Source organism: Drosophila albomicans, chromosome 2R, assembly GCF_009650485.2.
Source record: "Drosophila albomicans strain 15112-1751.03 chromosome 2R, ASM965048v2, whole genome shotgun sequence".
In the NCBI taxonomy this organism is placed as follows: Eukaryota; Metazoa; Arthropoda; class Insecta; order Diptera; family Drosophilidae; genus Drosophila; species Drosophila albomicans.
Window position 1 is genome coordinate 22,445,243 of NC_047631.2, and position 21,164 is coordinate 22,466,406.

A 21,164-nucleotide genomic window follows, 5' to 3' on the forward strand; every position below is an offset into this window, starting at 1 on the left:
TCTTTTTTGGAACAACTTCAGACTCCAGTTCGTCGTTGCTTGCTGCATTTGCGTTAAATTTATTAAAGTCAGTGCGAATGAAAGTCAAAGCTAAAATGCATACATAAGTCAGAGGCTGCACTAATCAAAAACATAAATTCACATAAAAATATCCTGGCGACGATGATGTCGACATCAGCGTATGTATGTAGGTGTCGTTGTTGTTGTTGTAATCGTAGTCGTAGACCTAGAAACACCTGTACATGTCCTTGCCATGCTGTAGTTAAGTTGAAGGTTTATGAGCTGCACACAAAAATGGAAATTGTCCCAGCTGCTGTTGCTGTTGCTGTAAGCTTGTACGTTGTTTTGTTGACTGCTCTTTGAATGTGTAGGTGGGCTCTTCGAATGTGTGTGCGTGTGTGTGTGTGTGTGGGTACAGACAACTTGGCACTTAGGCAGACTGCTCAAAATGAGCCTAACGACGACAGCGGCAGTTGACAGTCGCCGTCTGCCGTTGTGTATGGGACAACTACTATGGGACTAGTCCTGTAGTCTCCTGTAGTTATACTCGGTATGTATGCATGCACATATAATAAGCATAACAACACTAAATGGCTGCTTATGCATGCAAAGACAACACACATTCGCACACACAAACACACACCCAGACACTTGCAGAAATTGAGTGCATACTTGGGTTAAAGTGCAGTTGACTGAGCCAATTTCCAAAGCAGCAGCAGCAGCAACCGAGAGACAGCTAACGGGCTCAGCTCCACTTTATGGCTCATTTCCTAAATGGTATGCAGCTGACGTCATCGAGGCCTAGCACACCATAAAAACAAACGAGTAATGCAGCAACAAAAAAAGAAAGCAAACAAAAAACAAAATGAAGAGGAAGTTCACTGCAATGCTAAAGAACTTTTGTTGAAGTTTCTATTTTGTATGCAGAGTCGAGACATTTGAAAGCAAGTTAGAAAGTATTGTAGGTAGACTGGTAATGAGAATGAATTGAATGTTTATTAATGAGACACATTAGTGTAATTTTGCTGCTTTAAGTTTAACGTTTACAGATGAATTACATTTGAGAATAAGCCAATTCTGTTGCAATTAAATATTGAATTGAACTGAATATTTATTAGTTTGACACATTTATATAATTTTCTTTAATTTCATCGAGTTACTACAGTTAAGGTGCAAAGATATCAACGTTAACAGATGAATAACATTCGAGAATAAGTCATTTATGTTGCAATTGAATATTTATTAGTTAGACACATCAATGTAATTTCCCTGCTTTAAGTTTATCGATTTGCTACACTTAAAATGCAAAGATATCAACGATTACAGATGAATTACATTCAAGAGTATGACATTTCTTTTGCAATTTCACTATCGCCGTGTGGCTGTCAAATCGTTGAGCTGTTGTAGCACCAACAAAGTTCGGTGACAAAAGGACGAATCTGCATTGGGATTTTGTCGAGCATATGCAGACTGTTTTGACCATGAAAGGAGGCCAAATCACGGACCGTTTAACGCGCTCATTGCATGTAATTCCAACCCATTGCGTGCGGTCTGATGTCTGTCTAACTGTTTGCTTATCTCTGTGTATGCGTGTGTGTGAGAGAGAGAGAGAGTGTGTGTGTGTGTGTGTATTGGTCGCAGCATGGCGCGTGTCGTTTGATATCATTGCGCAATTGACAGTCGGACATTTGAGCGGTTAATAGCATGGCGGCCATGCCAATTGCAATCGCAATTTTAACTGCAACTGCAACTGGCACTGCAACATGCATTTGGCATGCCACCATTTTGAAGGGACCCTTTTCGATGGCAACAGCAATTGCGATTCGGTCAAAACATTTGCTATGAATTTGGCATACTTGTTTTCAATTTGATTTGCAATCGAGAGTAGACTTGAAGCACTGCGACTTCAATTAAAATGATTGCTATGCCTTTGAGCTTTGGATATCGCACCTCACTCAGATAGCTTAAATATTTCAGTGGCAATGTCGAAACAATGTTGTCCAACTTCAAGGCCATACATCTAGTCAATATTATTATTTGATTTAAGCTAATTTTCATATTTCTTTTTCCAACGAATTCATTAGTGTCCATCCAGATAATAAACATTATTTGTTCGCGCTTTTCCCTCGAAAATTTCACTTGCCTGGCAACCAGAAATATGCTGTTTATTTTCCATGTAATTTAACTAATTTTCTTTGTTGATTTTTATTTCAGTCGTTTGAAGCGCATAAAATCTAACAATGGCTAGCAACAACAACAACAACAAAAGGAACAACTGCAATAACCTTAGAAAGGCAGCCAAGCTAACGACTTAATAAATGATAATAATATTTTTCATTATATGAACAATAACAGCAGCAACAACAACGACAACAACAAAGTACAATAGATTGCTGGTGGCTCGACTTATATGCGTTAAGCACGCAAATCGGTTATTATAATGCATACTATATAAATCGTGCATTGTAAAGAGTGCATTAGTTAGCCTTACACAGTGTTTGCTCTGTGTTTGTGTTTTGGGCCACAGATAAAGCCGCTTTGGGACCACAGTCACTGCTGTCTGTGCTGGCTGTGCTACAGATAAGGGCCAAAAACCATTTGTACTAAATAACATGGCAGTAACAACAGTAACAGAAACAGCAACAGAAATAACAACTACAACAAGAATGAACGACAACAGCAGCAGCACAATAAGTGCGCCACAAAATAAAACAAACAAAAGGTCTATTAGTTATTGTTGTTTGATTTGTAAAGTGTTTGCCATTTGTTAAATAAATTGATGGCCATTGCGGTTATTGGCAAATAAGCTGGTCCAAAATTATCATTCCAAATGGTCTGAATTTTCTAAAAAAAAAGAAAGAGAAAATGAGACAGACTTCAAGATACTCTGTACGGTGGAGAAGCGAGGCGAATATTCATTGACAGTTTATTTATGCGAATTCTCTAAAAGAGAGAGTGCAACTGAGACAGACTTAAAGATACTCTGTACAGCAGACAATCTAGTCAGTTTATCAATGCAAATTCTCTAAAAACCAAGAGAGCAAATGAGGCAGACTTAAAGGTACTCTCTTTACGGTAGACAATCGAGTCAAATTTCCTTGACAGTTTATCAATGCGAATCCCTGGTCTGAAGACCTGTCATCAAATGCCTAGAGACTGAAAAGTGTGAGAAAAGTTTCCAAAACTAGGCGCAGCACGGTGAAAACAATCAGCAACTGTCATAGCAGTGAGTTGAGACTTCAGCACCAAAAACGAGACTAAATCCAGAACCAGGAACAAAAACAAAAAAACCGAATGAAATGACATTGACATTTTGAATAATGACGCAGCAACAGCAGCTGAGGCAGGAACAAAACTTTCAGCTATATCAGGACTATCAGGAGGCCCCACTGCGAGGCCGAAGGCGGAGGACAGTTAAACTCGAAATGCTTATCAAGCCCGATGACAGAGATTAGGAAAGCAGCTTTTGAATGGAACTGTGACCCCAAAAGACCAGCAGCAATTTGGTTGAAGCCAAGTGCGTGCACAACAAGGCAACAACGTCGAGGAGTCGCTTGGCACCAATTCAAACGCTAATGAATAATGTCAAGGTGTTGTCAAGTGCATTTCGTTGTAACATCATTAGTAGCAAATGCAAAAACCAGACGACAGAAGGGGCTAGGGGAAAGGAGCTGCACATTAAATGGCTAAATAGACGACAACAATGCCAAGTGGCCATAATCACAGAGGTGCAATTTGGACAAAAGAGCACAACACTTACCAGCTAACAGATCACTCGAAAAAGCACAAGATAAAACGGGGAGTAACATTACGATTGGAGTACGTCTTTGGAGTTAGAGCCAGGGCAACTGAGATGCTGAGCTCTTGAGCAACTGTGCAATGCCATCAACAATAATAAATTTTCGCACAAAGTGCCAAGTGCAAAATGAAGACAAAAACAACAATGCGAAGCGGCAGCGAAAATAGTTGGAAAAACTAAAATTAAACTTGCTCCGAGACTGCGTTGCAGCACTTTTTTCCCCGCTTCCCTATTTCTTTTTTTTAATATAATTTTCTTCGTTTTTTTTTTGTTGCTAGTTGCAGCCACGCCCACTCGCGGTGGAAGGGTGTTTTGTTGCGTTAAGTTCAAGGTGGTTCAGTGGCTCGGTTAGTTTGGCTCGGCTTTGGTGGGTGGCCGCACTGTCTGCCAGCCAGCTTTGAGTGTTGAAAAAACAACTTGAGATTGTAATTAGTTTTTGTTGCTGCCGGGTTTAACTGCAGCTCGGGCAAAGGAAAACTTTCAAATTGAACTGGCCCCTCCAACCGAAACGCGCGTCCCTACACTATCCCACACCCTGCAGCCTATCCGCGTAATACAAAATATTTTGTGGTTTCAACTTTTTCACGCCGACTGCCACCAAATTGCAAATATGTCTGAGAGAAATCTCATTAAGTATACGAAATGTGGCAAAGCGGTGACAAATATTAAAGAGCCGAGAAATGTACGCGAAAGGAAAGTAAATAAAAATTATGAATGTCATTTCGAGCCAAAGCAAAACATTTGCACAGCACAGCACACAAACACACACATCCAATGCTGTGCCTTAAGGGCGAGCATAGAGAATGTAGTTAGGTATTTGCAACAGGTAAAACCTAGACCCTAAGTAAACCCATTGCAGCAGCAGCATCAACAGTGGGTCAAGTTTGAGTGGAGTTTTGCGGGTCGCAATGAGAGCCACAATTTTTATATGATGCTCGGCTCTGCTCTGATGCTGTGCTTGGCACTGCAAAGTTCATTGAGGTCAGTCAGTGGGTCAAGAGTACGTTTCGCTTCTTGCTCTTCCTGCTCGACGTTGTGGACTTGGCTAACGAGCAGTTTGGGGCGTGGCTAGGCCATTTGCCTGGCTGATGCCACGAAAATGAGGCTTATAATGTGCGTAATTTGACAGCAATGCGGCTAAGTCTCACATCTACTGTAAACACAACTTTAATAGCACATTTGCTGCTGCTCTTCGCCGCCTTATTAACTGTGATGAGTCCCTTGAAAAATGCTAATAAAAAGGAATCACCCAACTTTACAGCCCAAAAATTGATAGCGTCTACATTTCTGTGCACTTCAACTTAATTAACTTTCATATTTTTGTGTCCATCATTAAAATGTCCTCCATAAATACCTGACACAACGTGACGAGTATTTTTGGAGAGCACTCAACTCGAAATGGAATTTAAAGTTTCGGTTTATTAAAGTACTTTAAGTTGAGACTTAAAACTAAAAATACCAGAAGTTCGTTTGCTGTTTAAATTTGTGCTTTATATTAATTGCTTCAATTACTATTACCAAAATTTACGTTTGAATGAAAAAGTTTTGAAAACACTTTTGACTCTAACGTGATACTAAATATAATATTTAATCGCAATATTATTATTTTCAACTAAGCTGAAAGTCCGATAAGTACTTCTAAGTTGAAAGTTTAATCACATTCCATTTGTTCAAAGAATCTCTTTCAACTCTTGTTACCCATTCGCATTGTGTGTGTGTGTGGTGTGGAAGAACTTGCATCGTTTTGTCTGCGGTTTTCTCACCCATTCAATTCCATGTTGCCTCAAGTATTGCAATGAATGGCTGTGGCACACCACATTCTGCCGCAGCGCCGCCTGCCACATCTGTTGAGTGACCCGCGTAACTGAGAAATGGAATCTGGCGTATCTATCTGCGTCGCATAACCATGCCATATACGATATATCTGAGACATATCTTTGTCTGCTGAGAGGGACCGCAGTAACCAGAAACTTTCATGAGACGCACTCACACACATATAAGAGCTCATATCTTGGCGTGTACATTTTCAATTGTCTATCTGTCTGTCCATCTTACGGTCTGTCTGTCTATCTGTGTCTGTCCATCTGTCTGTCTACTTGGCTGTCTGTATAGCTGCTTTCGCTTCGCGTAACCTCAATGTGTTGCAAACACATCAGCATCAGATTCAGGACTCAGCAACAGAGCAGGAATAGAAGCGACAAGCGGGAGAAAGAGCAGGGGCAAGCAATTGGGTGTCCTTGGCACCGCACGCTCCATATGAATGCCCTGTGGGAATGGGACGCTTGGTTGCCAGCTGCTGGCCCCAGCTCAGACTTCAGACTCTCTCTCTCCCACCCTTAATTCAGCTCTAGCACACATCGAGTCAGCAGCTTTAGTCGCATTACAGTTGCGCTTAAAAGGTTAAAACGTTTTAACTTTGAGAGACGCCATGGCAAGCGTCGCCCAGCAAATCGTCTAATGAAAGCGACTTTTCCAAATTAAGTAATTCCATGTTATTTTCTTTTATTTGTCGCTTTTGTTGTAGTTACTGCGTGTGTTTGTGGTTGGGTGTTTTAATTGAGCCAGTTTGTTTAATTAAAGATTGAAGAAAAAATGAAAAAATTAGAAAGTAAAGCAATTTAAATGATTGCGGCAGCTTTTGACAGCCAGTCAAAATGTCGCCTCTCAAAATCAAATTACTTTACTGTGAAAATACATACATTTAAAATCTGAATTGAAAGCGTCTTGCAGTCTAATTGGCTGGCAGTTGAATTGATGCGATGCTCAGAGAATAGAGCAAAGACTGTCGGCAAACGACCGCAAAAGTGGCAGAGAGACTCATATCGCGTATACGTCGCGTGTTCCGCATATAGAAGTACTGCTTATTGGCCCAGCCCAGCCGCAGACAAAACTTATTTCCTTGGGCTGATTAGGCTGCTGCCTATTGTTAGGCCTACGACTGGCCTACTCGTCTTCTGAGGCTGCCAAGTTGAGCATGTCGTATACGTGATGCTATGATAATCATGCTTATTTACAATAAATCTCAACTGAGGACTTCAAGTAAAGTGAAGTGTTTGCCGAGCACATCTCGCAAAGCGGCTCTGATGATTTATTTAATGCGTAATCTCTGCCAACGCCTGCCCTGACAACACCATCGCCAACGCCAACGCCAGCACCAACAACAACAATCACAACAAACAACAACAAGAAGCACAACAGAAATAATAACATTATAATAATCATTATGTTGGCAGCACCTCGCATTATTATTATTTCACTGTCTGTCAAGTGCTTTGTTTGGCATTCTTCAACAGCGACCCAAAAAAAGAAAACAAAATAATAAAAAAAAAATAATCAATTAATTGTGGCTCTTAACATAGAAGCGAGCTGCAAAGTTTTTGAGTCCTTCTTATAGTTGGCCACTTTTCGAGTCACGTAATTAACTTGGCCAGGACATCAATCAACAGCGAAGCTAGAGCTGAAGCTAAAGCGTGAGCACTTGAGCGGATAAACATAAATCTGTGTAGTGTAAATGGCTAAAGTTCTTGCTGCCACGGGATTGTACCTCCTGATTCCCGTTCCTCATCCCTGCTCATGCTCCTGCTTTCCTGCTTATGTCTCCAAGCAATAAGAGGGAGTGAGTGTTTAGGAGGTGTTGAGGGGTTGCTTTCGCAAAAGGTTGCTGTGAGTATTATTGCGCTTGTCATTATCATTAGAGTGCTGTCACAGCTCACACCAGAACAATCGCAGCTGTGCCTTGTGTAAGAACAAGATACAACTAGACTTGTATCTATAGATACATTCACACCCACACACTCACATTCACACAGAGAGACTGTGAGGTGGAGATAGAGGACGTCGGAGAGAGTGTGACAGCTAGCTGCTAAACGCTTGAGGACATAAATATTGATTGATTGTTGTCAGACAAAGTTGTCGCTGTCCTTGTTGTTGTGTACTTTTGCTGTTGGGCCAGGGCAGGTAGCTGAGGTGTCTGAGGTGTCAGCTTTGTGGCTGCTGCCCAACCAATAACAATGCTTAACAATCCCAAAACGAAACGCAGATGCTCTGCACAGTTAAGCACAACTGATAAGATATTTATGATGAGTTAGAGTTTGCTGTCAAAAATTAATTTAATTATTTACAGCTACGAAAATGTAAGAATTATTATGTTACTGCAAACTGATTAGCAAAGCTATGGTACTCTGTGAAATTATCGTGTCGGAAGCAAGCTGTTTTGCTCGCTTCCCCTAGTTATTATTCATATATAGTGATAAGCGTGTAAATTGCGTTTGCGAGACACTTGATGTTGCCCACATAAGGGGGAGAGATGCAATCATAAATCATGTCATAAATTGTCAATATAAGTCTACCCAGAGCGTCTAAATATAGACGGCGACAAGCAACAATAAATTCTTTATCGACAATCGGCTGCTGTTAGCTGGCACACGCAGCTTATGCCAGGGACATTAAATGCAATCAAATTGAAAATCAAACCCAATGAAGACATTTGGCCGCAATTGAAGCCAAAGCGAGCGAACTGCGGTGAACCCAACTATAGCCGCAGCAATAGCCACGACCACGCCCTTTGTTGCATTAGCAGCACTCCAAATCGACAAAAAAGCTAAAGCGAAAAAATGGCAACAAAAAACTAGCAAAAAAAAAAAATAAAAAAAGAGAGAGAAAAAAAATAACGACCAACTCAATAGGATTTACATTTTCCAGCTATTGAACATTGCGCTCGGTTTTAAAGCGAGAAACGGAACGAGCATCGAATCAGTTAAGTCAGCATGTCTCTGGCTCTAGGTCTGGGTCTCCTGCGGACTCCTGACTCTGACTCTGGCTCTGGCTCTGACGAGTGACAAAGACCAAAGACCGAAGCAAAAAATGTAAAAACTATTAAGCGGCATTAGCCGCGCATTGCGCTTTGTATTTGTGTGTCGTGGTCCTGCTGCCGTCCCCAATTCCTCATCCTGTTTTTAGCTTTAGCTTTAGCTCGTCGTCCTCTACAAATCATTGGCAAGCAGGGCATTGACGACAGCGACAACTACTTTGAACTTACTCATAAGAAAATAGGTTTTTACGCTTTTTTTAATCAGCATATGAATAAAGATGAATCTTTGACGGCAATTTAGTAATCACAAAAATTATAAACTATTTACACTATTAAAATGAGGCACCAGAGAATAAATTTCAAATTTATTTGCTTTAAATTTTCACATCATATAAATAATATTGAACAAAATATAATATATGTACATGTACCATTCGATTAACTGCAGAGAATCGAATTATCTCACTGGCCAACTTACTTGAGTTAAACCTGCTTTTAGCTGTTGCTTTTCGCGCTGTTTCCGTCCAACTTTTGATCGAATGTCAAGCCATTTGAGTCAACGTCGGTCGCTTGGTCGCATGGTCGCTTGGTTGACCATTTGATTCCATTTCCCAGCTCCACTTAGAGAGTACGACCCTTTCGCCTCAGCACTTGCACGTTAAGCGATGTTGGCGGGTTTTCTTTTTCTTTACTTTTTTTCATTCATCCGCAACAGGCTCCGCTATATGTATGCACATCCTCATCCCCAATGCTCATCCATTATAGCTACGGTTGTCCGTCGGTCCTGTCTGCTAGCTGACTTGGTTGTTGCTGCTGCTGCACTTGCAAATCTAATTTCATATTTTATGAAGTGGCGGACCGCGATACCTTACCTTCCACCTTGGTCGTTGTCGTTGCCAGCGATTGAAAGTCTCTTCATTTTTGAGGGCATTATTTTTTACGTTTTTCACCTTGTGGTTATGGGTTTGGTTTGGTTTGGTTGCATTGCATCGAGCCTGGCCTGGCCGACACGTAGTGCTTGCTGCAAGCAACCGAAATTGAACTGGAAAATCAATTGTTGAGCACATAAATTTGTTAGTACGAAAATTGCACCGTTGGGTAAAATTTATTTCGCAAAATTGCACTCAAAAGCGAACCGCAAAGAAAAAATAAAATGAGCACAAGAAGAGAAATGCTAGTCTCAAATGTCTTCATCGTCTTAAAGCTTACTACAACGAAATCGAATGCCTGCAATTGTCATGGATAGCATAAGCCTCGACGTCTGTTGTCATATCATTTACTCAAAGGCACTCGGCCTGCATGCTCTGCACTTCATTAGCGACATCTCAGTTCTTGTTGGGGGCACAAAAATGGCAGCAATGTATGGCATGTGCTATTCGTTGGAGAGAGGGGGCAAGACATGCGGCATGTTGCTGCCTCGTTGCACTTATCTGGGTTAAAACGATGCACAAATATTTTGTAGACACTTAAGCAGCTCAAATTGTAAAGTGCATGCGCTTCTGAGTGTGTGTGCGGGTGTATGTGTGTGTTGAAATTTATCTACAACATTGCCATTGCCAGGAAGACAGCAACAAAGAGAGATTGGTTGTCACAGGCTTAATGCTTTTGCATGACATCTTACTGCAGAGAGGGGACAATTCAGCGCGTCCAAGCGGCAACGGGAACGGCAGCGGAAACGGATACTGGAATGGCGACATTGTTGAAAACATGCACGTTGAAACTTGTTACACAAGCGACTTCAAGGTGCATGCAGTGAGCAGTGAGCAGTAAGCAGCAAGACAGCAAGGTTGAAAGCAGCAAGTGGCAAGTAGCAGGCAGAGCTAAAGAAAAAAGCGTCTGCAAAGAAATCTTTACAAAAGCGGCAATTCATTTTAGCATTTCTCGAATCCGAGAGACGTGCACATGTCAGATGATTGTGACTCGACAACGACAACAACGGCGTCGACGACGACGACATTGCCATTACCATTTCCAGGCAATGTGACCAGCAGGCAGCAGGCAGCAGGTAGAAATTCTGTAGCTGCTGCTACCATTCTGGCGTGGACCAAGTAGGTGCCAAGATAGCGCAGCTTGCCATTACGGCATACCTGAAAGGACTGCCAGCTCTCTGACAATGACAAAGAGACATTCAGTGGGATGCAGTTTGGGCAGCCGGCAATAGAAATGGCAACGCTCGTTCTAGAGAGCCCAAACAAAGCTGACCAAAAGCTGCAATATAAATGGCAAACTGTGTTGTCAGTAGTGCTTACTCTAGTCGTCGTTCCTTCCTAACACAATAGCCAACTAGAGATATTCTATATATATTTTGGTTATGCAATGTTTTACCTTAAAGTACAAACAAGAGTTTTCTTAAATTATTCAGAGGTAATGCTTAAGCATTACAATTAATTCAAACAACGTTTCTTTTCTAGTTAGCCTCAATTTAGCAAAGTCTGCAACCAGTAAGGTAATTCAAAAGCTCGTTGCTACAAAACTGATCTGCGTAAAAGCTGAATGCTCCGCCGTTAAACGTGTTCAGTTGGTTAGCGGAGCTACGAACCATGAGAATTCAACTCTTCCCAACAGCGTCACACCTGCTAAGCAGCTTAGCTGCTTAGCCACCACAACAGAAGGCAACCCACTGACTGAATGTGATCTTTTGGACGGGGGCCGCTCAGGCAACTTTAAGACGAACGTTGACGTCAGCTGTGGCAGCGACAGCGGCTGCGACTGCGCTGCTGCTCTAGCCAAACTGGCGATCTGTCAGCGCCGTCAGCATTTAGTTTCAGTCTTTATTCGTCGCTAGCTCTGGCCACAACACGCGGAAATAATTCGAGAAACGGGTTGAATACAGAAGAAAGACAGAGAACCAAGCGGCTGAAATAATTTGAAATCATTTGCAATCGAATTAAGTCAATGATCGGCAACGTTTTACGACAGGTGTGTGAATTCCACTGAATTGAATGTATAAAATTAGAACGCGTTTATGCGATGACTGGTGAATGAGTTTCGGTTAAGTAATTGTGGTTAATATACATCTAGGTGTATATGCACATATATATATAAATCTGTGGATAATTGCTGTTGTGCCACATCTTTGCCTTAGTTGTTGGCTAATTGCGCGAGTAAAAGATACAAAACCAAACCAAAAAGCAACAGCTCCAGCTCCAGCCCCAGCAACAGCAACAGCAGCAGCTACAACAACAACATCAAATCAGCGTTCACATTTCGCATGCGCAAAGTTTGTCTAGTTTTTGTATGTGTATAAGTGTATCTCGCTAAGTGTGTGTGTGTGTGAGTGTCTCAATCTTTGCTCAATCGCAATCTTTGGGCACTGCCAAAACAGGTTAACTAAAAGCAAACGTGTTCTTTACGTTTGTTGACTTTGCAAACGCAAAAACACGCCAAAGTTACTCAGCAGCAGCAGCAGCAACAACAACAAAAAATACATATATATTTTGTTTACATTTTGTATGTGGAAGTGTGCAAAACTTTAACCGCAACAGCAACGGCAACAGCAACAGCGAGAATAGTAAACTTAGCAGCTGCAACTTAAAGAACTGCAAACTAAGGTAAGAAACCGCAAACCTCATTAAAATTGTAAAAGGGCCCAAGCCTGACGAAATAGCAGCTCAATCTCAAGGATGATATCAGTCGCAAAAATGATAATGCAAAAGCACAGCATTACAACAACAATAACACAACAGCAACATTCCCGCAACAGCACAGCAACAACACACCGGTTGTAACAACAATATCAACAAGAGCAGCGTCGTCAACGACCTGCTCCAATTCAATTTATGCAGCTCAAGGTCAACAACAGCAGTAACGACTTTAAAATGCAAACTCAGCTGAAGCTGCCGCCAACGTTCAGCGTTGAATCCGCAGCTGAAGCTGACGCTGAAACTGACGCTGATGCTGAAAGTTGAATACAACCAATAGTGTAGCTTCTTGAGTCGCTCGATTGTTGCCTTATATTTATACCCTGCATTAAATTTGGTGTCGAAATGTCGCGCGTCATTTCATATTAAAACAGAATATGCTTTTAATTTTCATTAGACTAAGCAATAAGTGTTTTAATGAGATCAGACTCCACAGAAACTGATGAGAGCATTACTCCCACTTAAAAATCTCAAATTTGTCTTATTTCCTTCATTTTAAATAAGCCTACGAGAATAATATTTAAGTGTTTTTTTTATCGGGGTTACAGTTCAATTAAATCAAATTAGTTGCTTGCACACATTCCATTTGCAATCAATGCTTTGAGCTTTGCTTGTTGGAATCTGGTTTTAATATCATGTATACGTGTTATAGGCCACGTTTTATGTGAGCATCTCGATTGTATCGCAGCGAAGGGTATCAAGATAAGTTGTAATAAGATTTCTACAACTAATTGAGTAAAGTTCAAAAAGTGTCTTCGCAGAAATAAACTTGAACTTCAAGTCGAATCTGTTTCAGGAAAAGGGTATTTAAGCTGCCGTTTGCTGATGATTGTTGTCTCAAGTGTGTGTGTAAGGTCGTTGTGAGACCTTCAACTCGATGTTGGTCTGGTCATGCTCCCGTATCGCATCGCGGTCTTCGCTTGTCCCCGACTAGTAGTTTATGATGATTTAATTTGCTGCTTTAAAAAACGGCACTTAACCTTTCGGTTTACACACAACAAAACCGCAACAATGCGAGCATCTACTGCCATAGCAACTACACAAACAACAACAATAACTTTAACAATTGCGGCAACCGCATTACTTGGCGCAATTAAAACCGCAAAGCTCAACCTGGCCCATACCACCTATAAAGCGTCGGTTGCCCCTTTGTTTATAGTATGTTGTGTGCACATTGAATTCATAAAAACTGAAGAAAAAGGGTCAAATTTTTAAAGGGACGCATATTTAAGTATGGTTAAAGTCGCATTACTTCTGACTAATTGAATTAATAAATTACGCAATGATTATGCAGCATTTATGTGCGTATGTTTGAGTGCTAAGTGTATTCCAGCTCTGACCAAATTGGTTTATACAGGTTCGTAATACTGGTCCTTTTTGGCATTGGACTTGGTCAAGACTTGGTTGGCGTCTTGGTTCGCATCATTTAATTATTTCACATGAATTGCACAAAATGTGTTTATAACTTTCAGCGAGTCGAGTCACTTAATAAAACATTAACCATTATATTGCCCGATAAAAACGAATAAAATAAGCAAAAACATTCCCTTATTGCTGCCTATGAATTTCGATTTTAAGTTTATTTTCGTTCTTTTTTTTCCTTTTTTTTTCGCCACAACAAATGAATCTTTGTCATTGACGGTCTTATATCGAATTGAAGCTACCATTATCGGCTGCTTGTGAATAACACTTAGCATTTTACAAGTCATTCTGATATGCAATTATGTTGATTGTATCGTTGCCTCGTAATACCCTTATTTACATATTCATTTGTGGACTTAAAATAGAATAATAACATATAATGGAATTATGCGAATGGTCTCAAAGAACAATTCATGCTGCATTCGGGTTATTGTATATTAAATTATAATTTCAGTTTCATTCGGTTTCAACCTTTTTTCCTTAGCTATTCTAAATTCCAAAAATCCAAAATCATACGTAAAATGACAATTTCAAAGCTAAAATAGTAAAATACAATAGCCAAACTTTTAGCTCAATTATTTCGTTAGTCTAACATAAAATATAATGAATTTTTGCAAATTGTCTGCAACCAAATATAGAAACAAAAATTCTAATTAGTTCGAATGAAATTTAAAGCGAGTTTTATTTCATGTTTGAATACACTCGTTATTTCAAAGTGCCAATGGCACTGAATTTCATTTAACATTTTGGGCACTTGTTTCGGTTTTTAAGTGGAATCAAAGGCGTACAAAATCCTGGTAAAATAATTTCGTAACTACTAGCACTCTATTGTTATGAATAACAATATATTTAAAAAAGAGAAAAAACTAGAAAATAAATGTGTGTTTACTTGAAAATGTTCATGATCAGTTCTCCAAATATAAAAAACGGCAAAAACGTAAATTAAATGTATCCAATTGTAGAAAATTAATTTTTGTTGGAAACCTGTTAGTGTTCTCCTTTTTTAGTTCAGCACTTTTTAGTGTGTATATAAAATGCTTTTTATTTTGACAACAATTTGCACGGGCTGTCAACACATCTGCCGGTAAACGATTTTTATTGAATTTTGTGAAGGCGATTTAACATTTCGACCATTTGTTGTAGTAGTATTTGCAGTCAAACGGATACCGCCGTAATGGCAATTGATTTACAAGCTATTCGTGTCAAGTTACAAAAAAAAAAAACGCATGGCAAATTAAATGAATCTATATGCATGCCTTTATATGTAATTATTCAATTAAAAATACCGCACATTTATATATATTTATCAAACTGACAGCGCGCAAACGTAACCGCCAATAAAAATAGTCAACCGTATACAAAATGCACAAAAATTAAACGAAAAAAAAAAAGATTGCATCCGAAAGGGCGATGCCAAATTGCACTTTATGAAATAATTTAATGATAAATTGAATTTATTTATTTGATTTCATTTTAAAATGGCTGTAATGTCATAATGAGCGGGGCTTCGAATGTGTTCAGAGTTGGGAATGAGTTTATTGAAGGGATTTTCTGATATCTGATATATGCCATAGAAATAGGATTATGTAAAGAGAATTGAAACTATAATCAGCGGCCAGTTAATCTTCTTATACAGCTTAAATTCTCTTTCAACGAAATTGCGTAAAAGTGCCAGTAATAAAGTATTAAATTATTGTGTCAATTTTTTTTGCGAAACTTCTTTAAATAAATATCCAACTCCATAGAGAGTATTTAATTTGGCAGCGTTGTGTTTAAATCTCTTAAGATTATAATTTCCTATGATTGTGGTCGGGACGTCTCATGTGGATCATAATAAATGTTAATAAAAATCAATTTAAATAACTTGCAATGATGATTTCATGCCACAAATTATGCAAATGAATGTGTGGATATGTTTGGGGAAAAATGTGAAAATAAAAGACGGAATCAATAGCCTGAGCGATAAACAATCAGCGAATGTGAAAATAGATTTTCCGAGTCATATTTTTTTATGCCTAAAAATAGGAAAGCGTTTTGGCAACAACTTCATGAAAATATGCAAAGTTTTTGCATTTATTCGACGACGGCGACGACGACGACGACGACGACAACAACCACTAACAGTAATAAGCCACTTGTAAGGCAGAGAGATAAGACGTCGCCACACCCCGCCCCTCTGGTTGCCCCACCTGCAGCGCTTGTCATCGTGGAGTGTGTCTTATGTACGTCTTAGGTTTGACACATTTGCATAATCTGAAGCAAATCTTTGGTAACAAGTAATCGAAAATAAATTTGCATAACAAATAGCGGCCAAGGCAGTTCCTAGGCAGGATCTGTCCCACACACACGCATACACACATACACTCATAGACAAGCACACACACTCACACAGACACTCAGCGGAAATACCGAAATCTGCACTTGATGCTCGATATCAATAAATATATGCAGAGAATTTATACAGACGCGACTTTTGCATTGGTGCGTGCAAAATTTAATCACAATTTAAATTGAAAATTTCCAATAGAGCAACAAAAAAAAAAAAAACCGGTGAACTCTGATGGCAGCGGCTTTTTACATTTTTTTTCCTCCAATTTTTTTGGGCGCCGTATTTTTGTATCTACAAATAGACAAACAACTGACGCAGCTCGCCCCGAGCAACAACGAGGAGCACAACAACATTGTCGAGTAATTGCCAAATGTTTGGATACATATGTATGGGAAGGTAATATTTGCATATAAACAGGCATATGTAGCCGATTTTCATTTGATGTTGCAACTTTTCTTTTCTTTTTTCATTCATTTCTGTTGGCCGTTCTTATTTGCATATCGCCTTTAAAGGTTGCCAGAATTATTAATAATTTTTATGGGCACCTTGGGGGCGGGATATAACCGAATTCTGAGCTCTGATTTCAATGCGAAACAGAAGGAAATTATTGAAATTGAAACGAAATCCGCAACACAGAGAGAAGGCTTCATTAAATTGCCGACTATAGACTCAAGTGCATACTTGAAGCCGAATCAGTCAAGCAGTTGAAATCGGCTTATGGTCGGACCCATTTGCAGTTCAGTTTTCAGGGTTTTGCCCAGACAAATCATTCAACGATTACTCACCCAGAGACTCAGACTCAGAGTCAGAGTACAAACAAAACTTGACTAAGCGCTGAGCCATCGTGACTAGAGAGAGCTAGACACAAAACTTGGTCAAAACGAGCTGAAAAGCTGAAAGCCGTAATCTGAGACGGCCAAGCGTAACCGAAGTACTTCTTGTGGCCGTCTGCCACCCTGCCCCCCTGCCCCACCACCCTGCGTCTCATTGCAAGCAGCTCAACTGTGAAACTGTTGAAAATGCAATGTTAGCGAATTTTTAATTATTTTTTTTGTTGCTCCCATTTTAGTGGGAATTTTATTTGGTTTTTTTTTTTTGGAAAGCACGTGGAAAACCTTGAATGCTCGTATGCGAATGCGTATGGGTAATTAAACGACAACTGGAAATCATTGTATTGTTTGTCACGGTGTACAGTGTTAATTACAACATTTTATTGTTTATAAACAAATAAAGAAATAAAATGGTAAATAAATTAAATGCATGTAGAACGGCTGCTTGCCACATGAAAAATGAATTATGGCAATGCATAAAGTACACACACAGAGACACACAATATATATGTATGTATTATACTTATATATGAGTATGTTTTTTTTCTGGTTGGATGCTCATAACAGTATCTGTAACTGCATCTGCATGTGTGATGTGTGTGTGTGTGTGAATGTTAAATCACAGTGTTTGCCAGTGTGCAGAGGACAGTCAATTGCAGCAGACAATCGACAAACAAATATTTTTGTTCTTCGCACAAAAATCGTTTGTTATGCCCAGCTGCAGAAGTCAGAGTCACAGTCACAGCGATTCATTTCGATTCGAATCGTTGCCATAAAATACTTATATATTTGAATGAAGAATGGCAAATAAATTTATGTTTTATTCTATTTTATTGGTCAACAAATATGGCTTTTGACTTTTAAATTGGCATTCAACTGCATTTTCAATCATTTTGCATTTCATTTGATTGAAAAGTTCGTCTCCTTTTCATCTTTCCAGCTGCAAGATGCTAAAATGAAAAACCATATCTAATATATATTTTTTTTCTTTGTGTATGGAATTTAATGCAATTGCATAATATTATGAAATGTTTAAAATAGTTATAATAAAATATTGACATTTAAATTGCACAATTCTGCATGCGCAATCCAATTTTCTTTATAATTTTAGCCATTTCATAAGATTTTTCTTTCATATTCCCATAACGCTTGTGTATAATTTGTTTTATGTCTCGTTTCCTTTCAACAACAATGCCACGCGCAGAGCTTTGCTAAAAAAGCAATAAAAGCCTTTAAATATTTGCACACCCACACAAAAGCGCAAACAAACAAATACCCGCACTTCCTTTCACCCCTGACATGACATACACACACACACACACTTTGAGACGCATCCTTCATGCTCTTATGCAAATAAATGCTAAACACTCTTGAGTTTGGGGCACAAAACAGGGTGTTAGAGGATAACAAAAGTGGGGCGAAGACGCTTTTCTGTCTCGACTTTTACTTGAAGGCTTTCGTTAGACTTGATTTTTTGTTGCGAAGAATGGGAAGACGTTTTGCACACACTCACATGCCACATACACGGCGTATACTTGATAGATTTCAGACGACGACCAAAAGTTCAATGTATGCATTTCGTTTTGCCTTTGTTTGTTTTGTGCGCTGTATTGTGTGCACGTTGTTGGGCTTCTCTAAGTGACTGTCGGTGTCAGAGTGCTTTGTCGACATTACTATTCCCAGGCCTATACACAGACGACTTCTCACCTTCTTCTTCACTATCTGCCCGCTTAGTAACAGCTGCCGGTGTTTCGTGCGTTTGTCACACAAATAACAGCAACACTTTCACTGCGATCTGCCTCTCTCTCATTCTCTGACTGTCCTTGTGCATGTCAGGCATTGTCTCGCCGCCCAGCTCAATCCCAGTTCCAAATCCAATCCCGAAGGGTAACCTGAAACATGTTTCACCCAACCAGACACAATGCACTTTATGTTCTCTCCTCTACTGCCTCCTGATGGCGGTGCTGGCGTCTCGGGGCTGTTGCTTCTTTCAGAAGCTCACACAACGCAACGACGCGTCGTTGCAGTGATTGTCAACGTCATCATCATCAACGTCTGCCTCTGCTGGCGCTAATCCCTGTCACGGTCCTCGGCTCGGCTGCTCGACTGCTCGACTGCTCGGTTGCTATGCTGCAGTGACTCTTGTTCTTGTGTTGTTGTTATTGTCAAGTGCAAATGTCTCTGTAAAATATGCAAAGACATAAATATTTCAATGGGTTTCGTCTGGGTGTGAGAAAAACTACAGCAACTGCTGGCCATCGGAGATGCTCAGAAATCACAGAATGAAGTGATTCACTTTACACTGCGGTTGAACAAAGTCAAAGCTTCCGGGAAAAAAAAGGTTAATTTGCAGGTTAATGGAAAACGTCAACACAATTTACTTTCGAGTCTTTGCGCTTGTTTATTTTATAGTTTAGACATTAGACAGTGATTTTATTTTCAATAATTGTTTGTTTTACGATAATCTATATATAAATGACTAAAGTCCAAATGGCAACCATTAATTAATATCAAATTGCAGTTCAATTAAGTTATGGTTGCAAATGCTATTGAAAATGGACTGTTAATTGAACTGGTTCTCGATCTTTATGCCTTGAACTGTACCACTAATTGACTATTATTATAAGAAATGAAAGCTTGTTGAGCTATGGATTTTTATTTGCAGTGATTTCTGAAAATGATATCATTGCGCATTTCTGTTGCACTATTTGGCGTCAGATTTTCTTTGGGCGTTGGTTGTTTATTAGATCTGTGTTTTTGGGTGTGGCAATGTTAAACTTATAGGTTAAAATTACATTTTCCATTGTCCAAAACTAACCTTAGACAATTTGCCATGCAATGTGCACGCAAGCTGGTTATATAGTTCCTTAGATAACACAATACATATGTATATACAATGCAAATTATTACTGGGATAGAGTTCAAGAATATAGTATTATATTGCATTTCAATACACATTTAAATTACATGTCATTTTGTAATAGATAAGCTGCAATCACAATTGCAATGATTGCTGACATCGTTGCAATTGTTTTCACAGATTTGTATACAGAGTGCACACACACACACATGATAAAACTATCTATATTCACTGTCAAGTTGAAGTAGCAAATAGTGATTTTAAAATGCTGCGATAAACAGAAAACACTCGACCTCTGTGGGCTCTCGATTTATGACAGTTCGAATATAGGCAGCTTGATTAGCAGCTCGATTTCAGTAACCGGTTATCTCAGTGACTAAGTGCAATAGAATTGTCAGTGTGTTTTTCCCCCGTATAACCTTAGTATTAACTATTTGCTTAGACGCACACTCACTCTTGAGGATGCACATTCCTTGCTCAATCTCTGTTTCTGTCACTTCTCAAGTTCTCAAGGGCCACGTTCAAAGTCAACCAACAATGTTGCATAAGCTGCATAATCATCTGATGTACAAGATGTGTTAATTATCATGCAGTTGCTAATTTCATCAGCTCAAAGTGCAACCCCAATCAGTCAAAAATAACAAACTGATCAAAGTTTTAACATATGTATGAAAGTTCAGTCGTATGTGTAGGCCACTGAGTTACTCAAGTAATTAAATCTTTACAGACTATAATTACTGATTTGTCAAGACATTGAACGCGTCTGAGTTGTTGATCGCCTACAGTAAATTACAAAGTCTAGAGAACACCTCGAAAGCAAATCAACTACAACAAGGGGAACTTTCCGGAAAATAATCTGTAATATGCTCGTACTTGACAAAGTTCATGTGGGGGGCATTAGAGCATGACTTTGAAATTCATTGAATCTTTTCCGTAAATTTATTAAAACAATGATATTTTCAATTGATAATTATCAGACTCTCTATGCGATCAACATATGTTGGCTAAAAGCGTTTTGCACGAATGACCAATTGTTATTATGTGTCAAATCGATAGCAGCGATGCCATTTTGCAGTTGACCAATTGAAATTGTAATGACGATTGCTTATGCAGCTGCAAACAAGAAATTTGAGTGCACAATTTTCAATTAACAGGCACCAGGCAACAAATACGCTGAGTCAGTTCCAGTTCCAAAGAGGGGCGACGGGTCAGGTGCAACGAATCGCAAATTGTACATGGTTAAAAATATCCAGACACACTATTGATTAATTGTGTGTGTTGTGACAATTCAATTAGCATTTAAATATTTGTATAAATGCGAAAACTATGCAAATTACACGGCCAATCATTAATGTTAATCAATATATACTTGAGACTACGTTTTTTCGCCAAGTGTAGATTGGTCAGTAGCAATTCTGTATTTTCAGTTTTCAGTGCCAGCATTCGCAATCAGAAAATAACACGGAGAGTTAA

General features: G+C 39.3%; 1 protein-coding gene across 3 annotated transcripts in view; it reads left to right on the forward strand.

Moving 5' to 3' along the window:
• Positions 1-11,384: 11,384 nt before the first annotated feature.
• The window catches only part of LOC117573735 (ABC transporter G family member 20), a 45,674-nt gene continuing 35,894 nt past the window's right edge, over positions 11,385-21,164 (forward strand). The window contains exons 1-2 of one of the 3 annotated variants that reach the window (XM_034257113.2): positions 11,386-11,528; positions 12,071-12,160. Coding sequence is in view for 1 of the 3 variants with exons in the window: in XM_034257111.2 (XP_034113002.1) it covers positions 11,505-11,528 (24 nt within the window). In the remaining 2 variants the exon portion in view is untranslated. Of the gene's footprint in view, positions 12,161-21,164 lie in introns of all 3 variants that reach the window. The other 2 variants (XM_034257111.2, XM_034257112.2) reach the window with 2 other exon arrangements.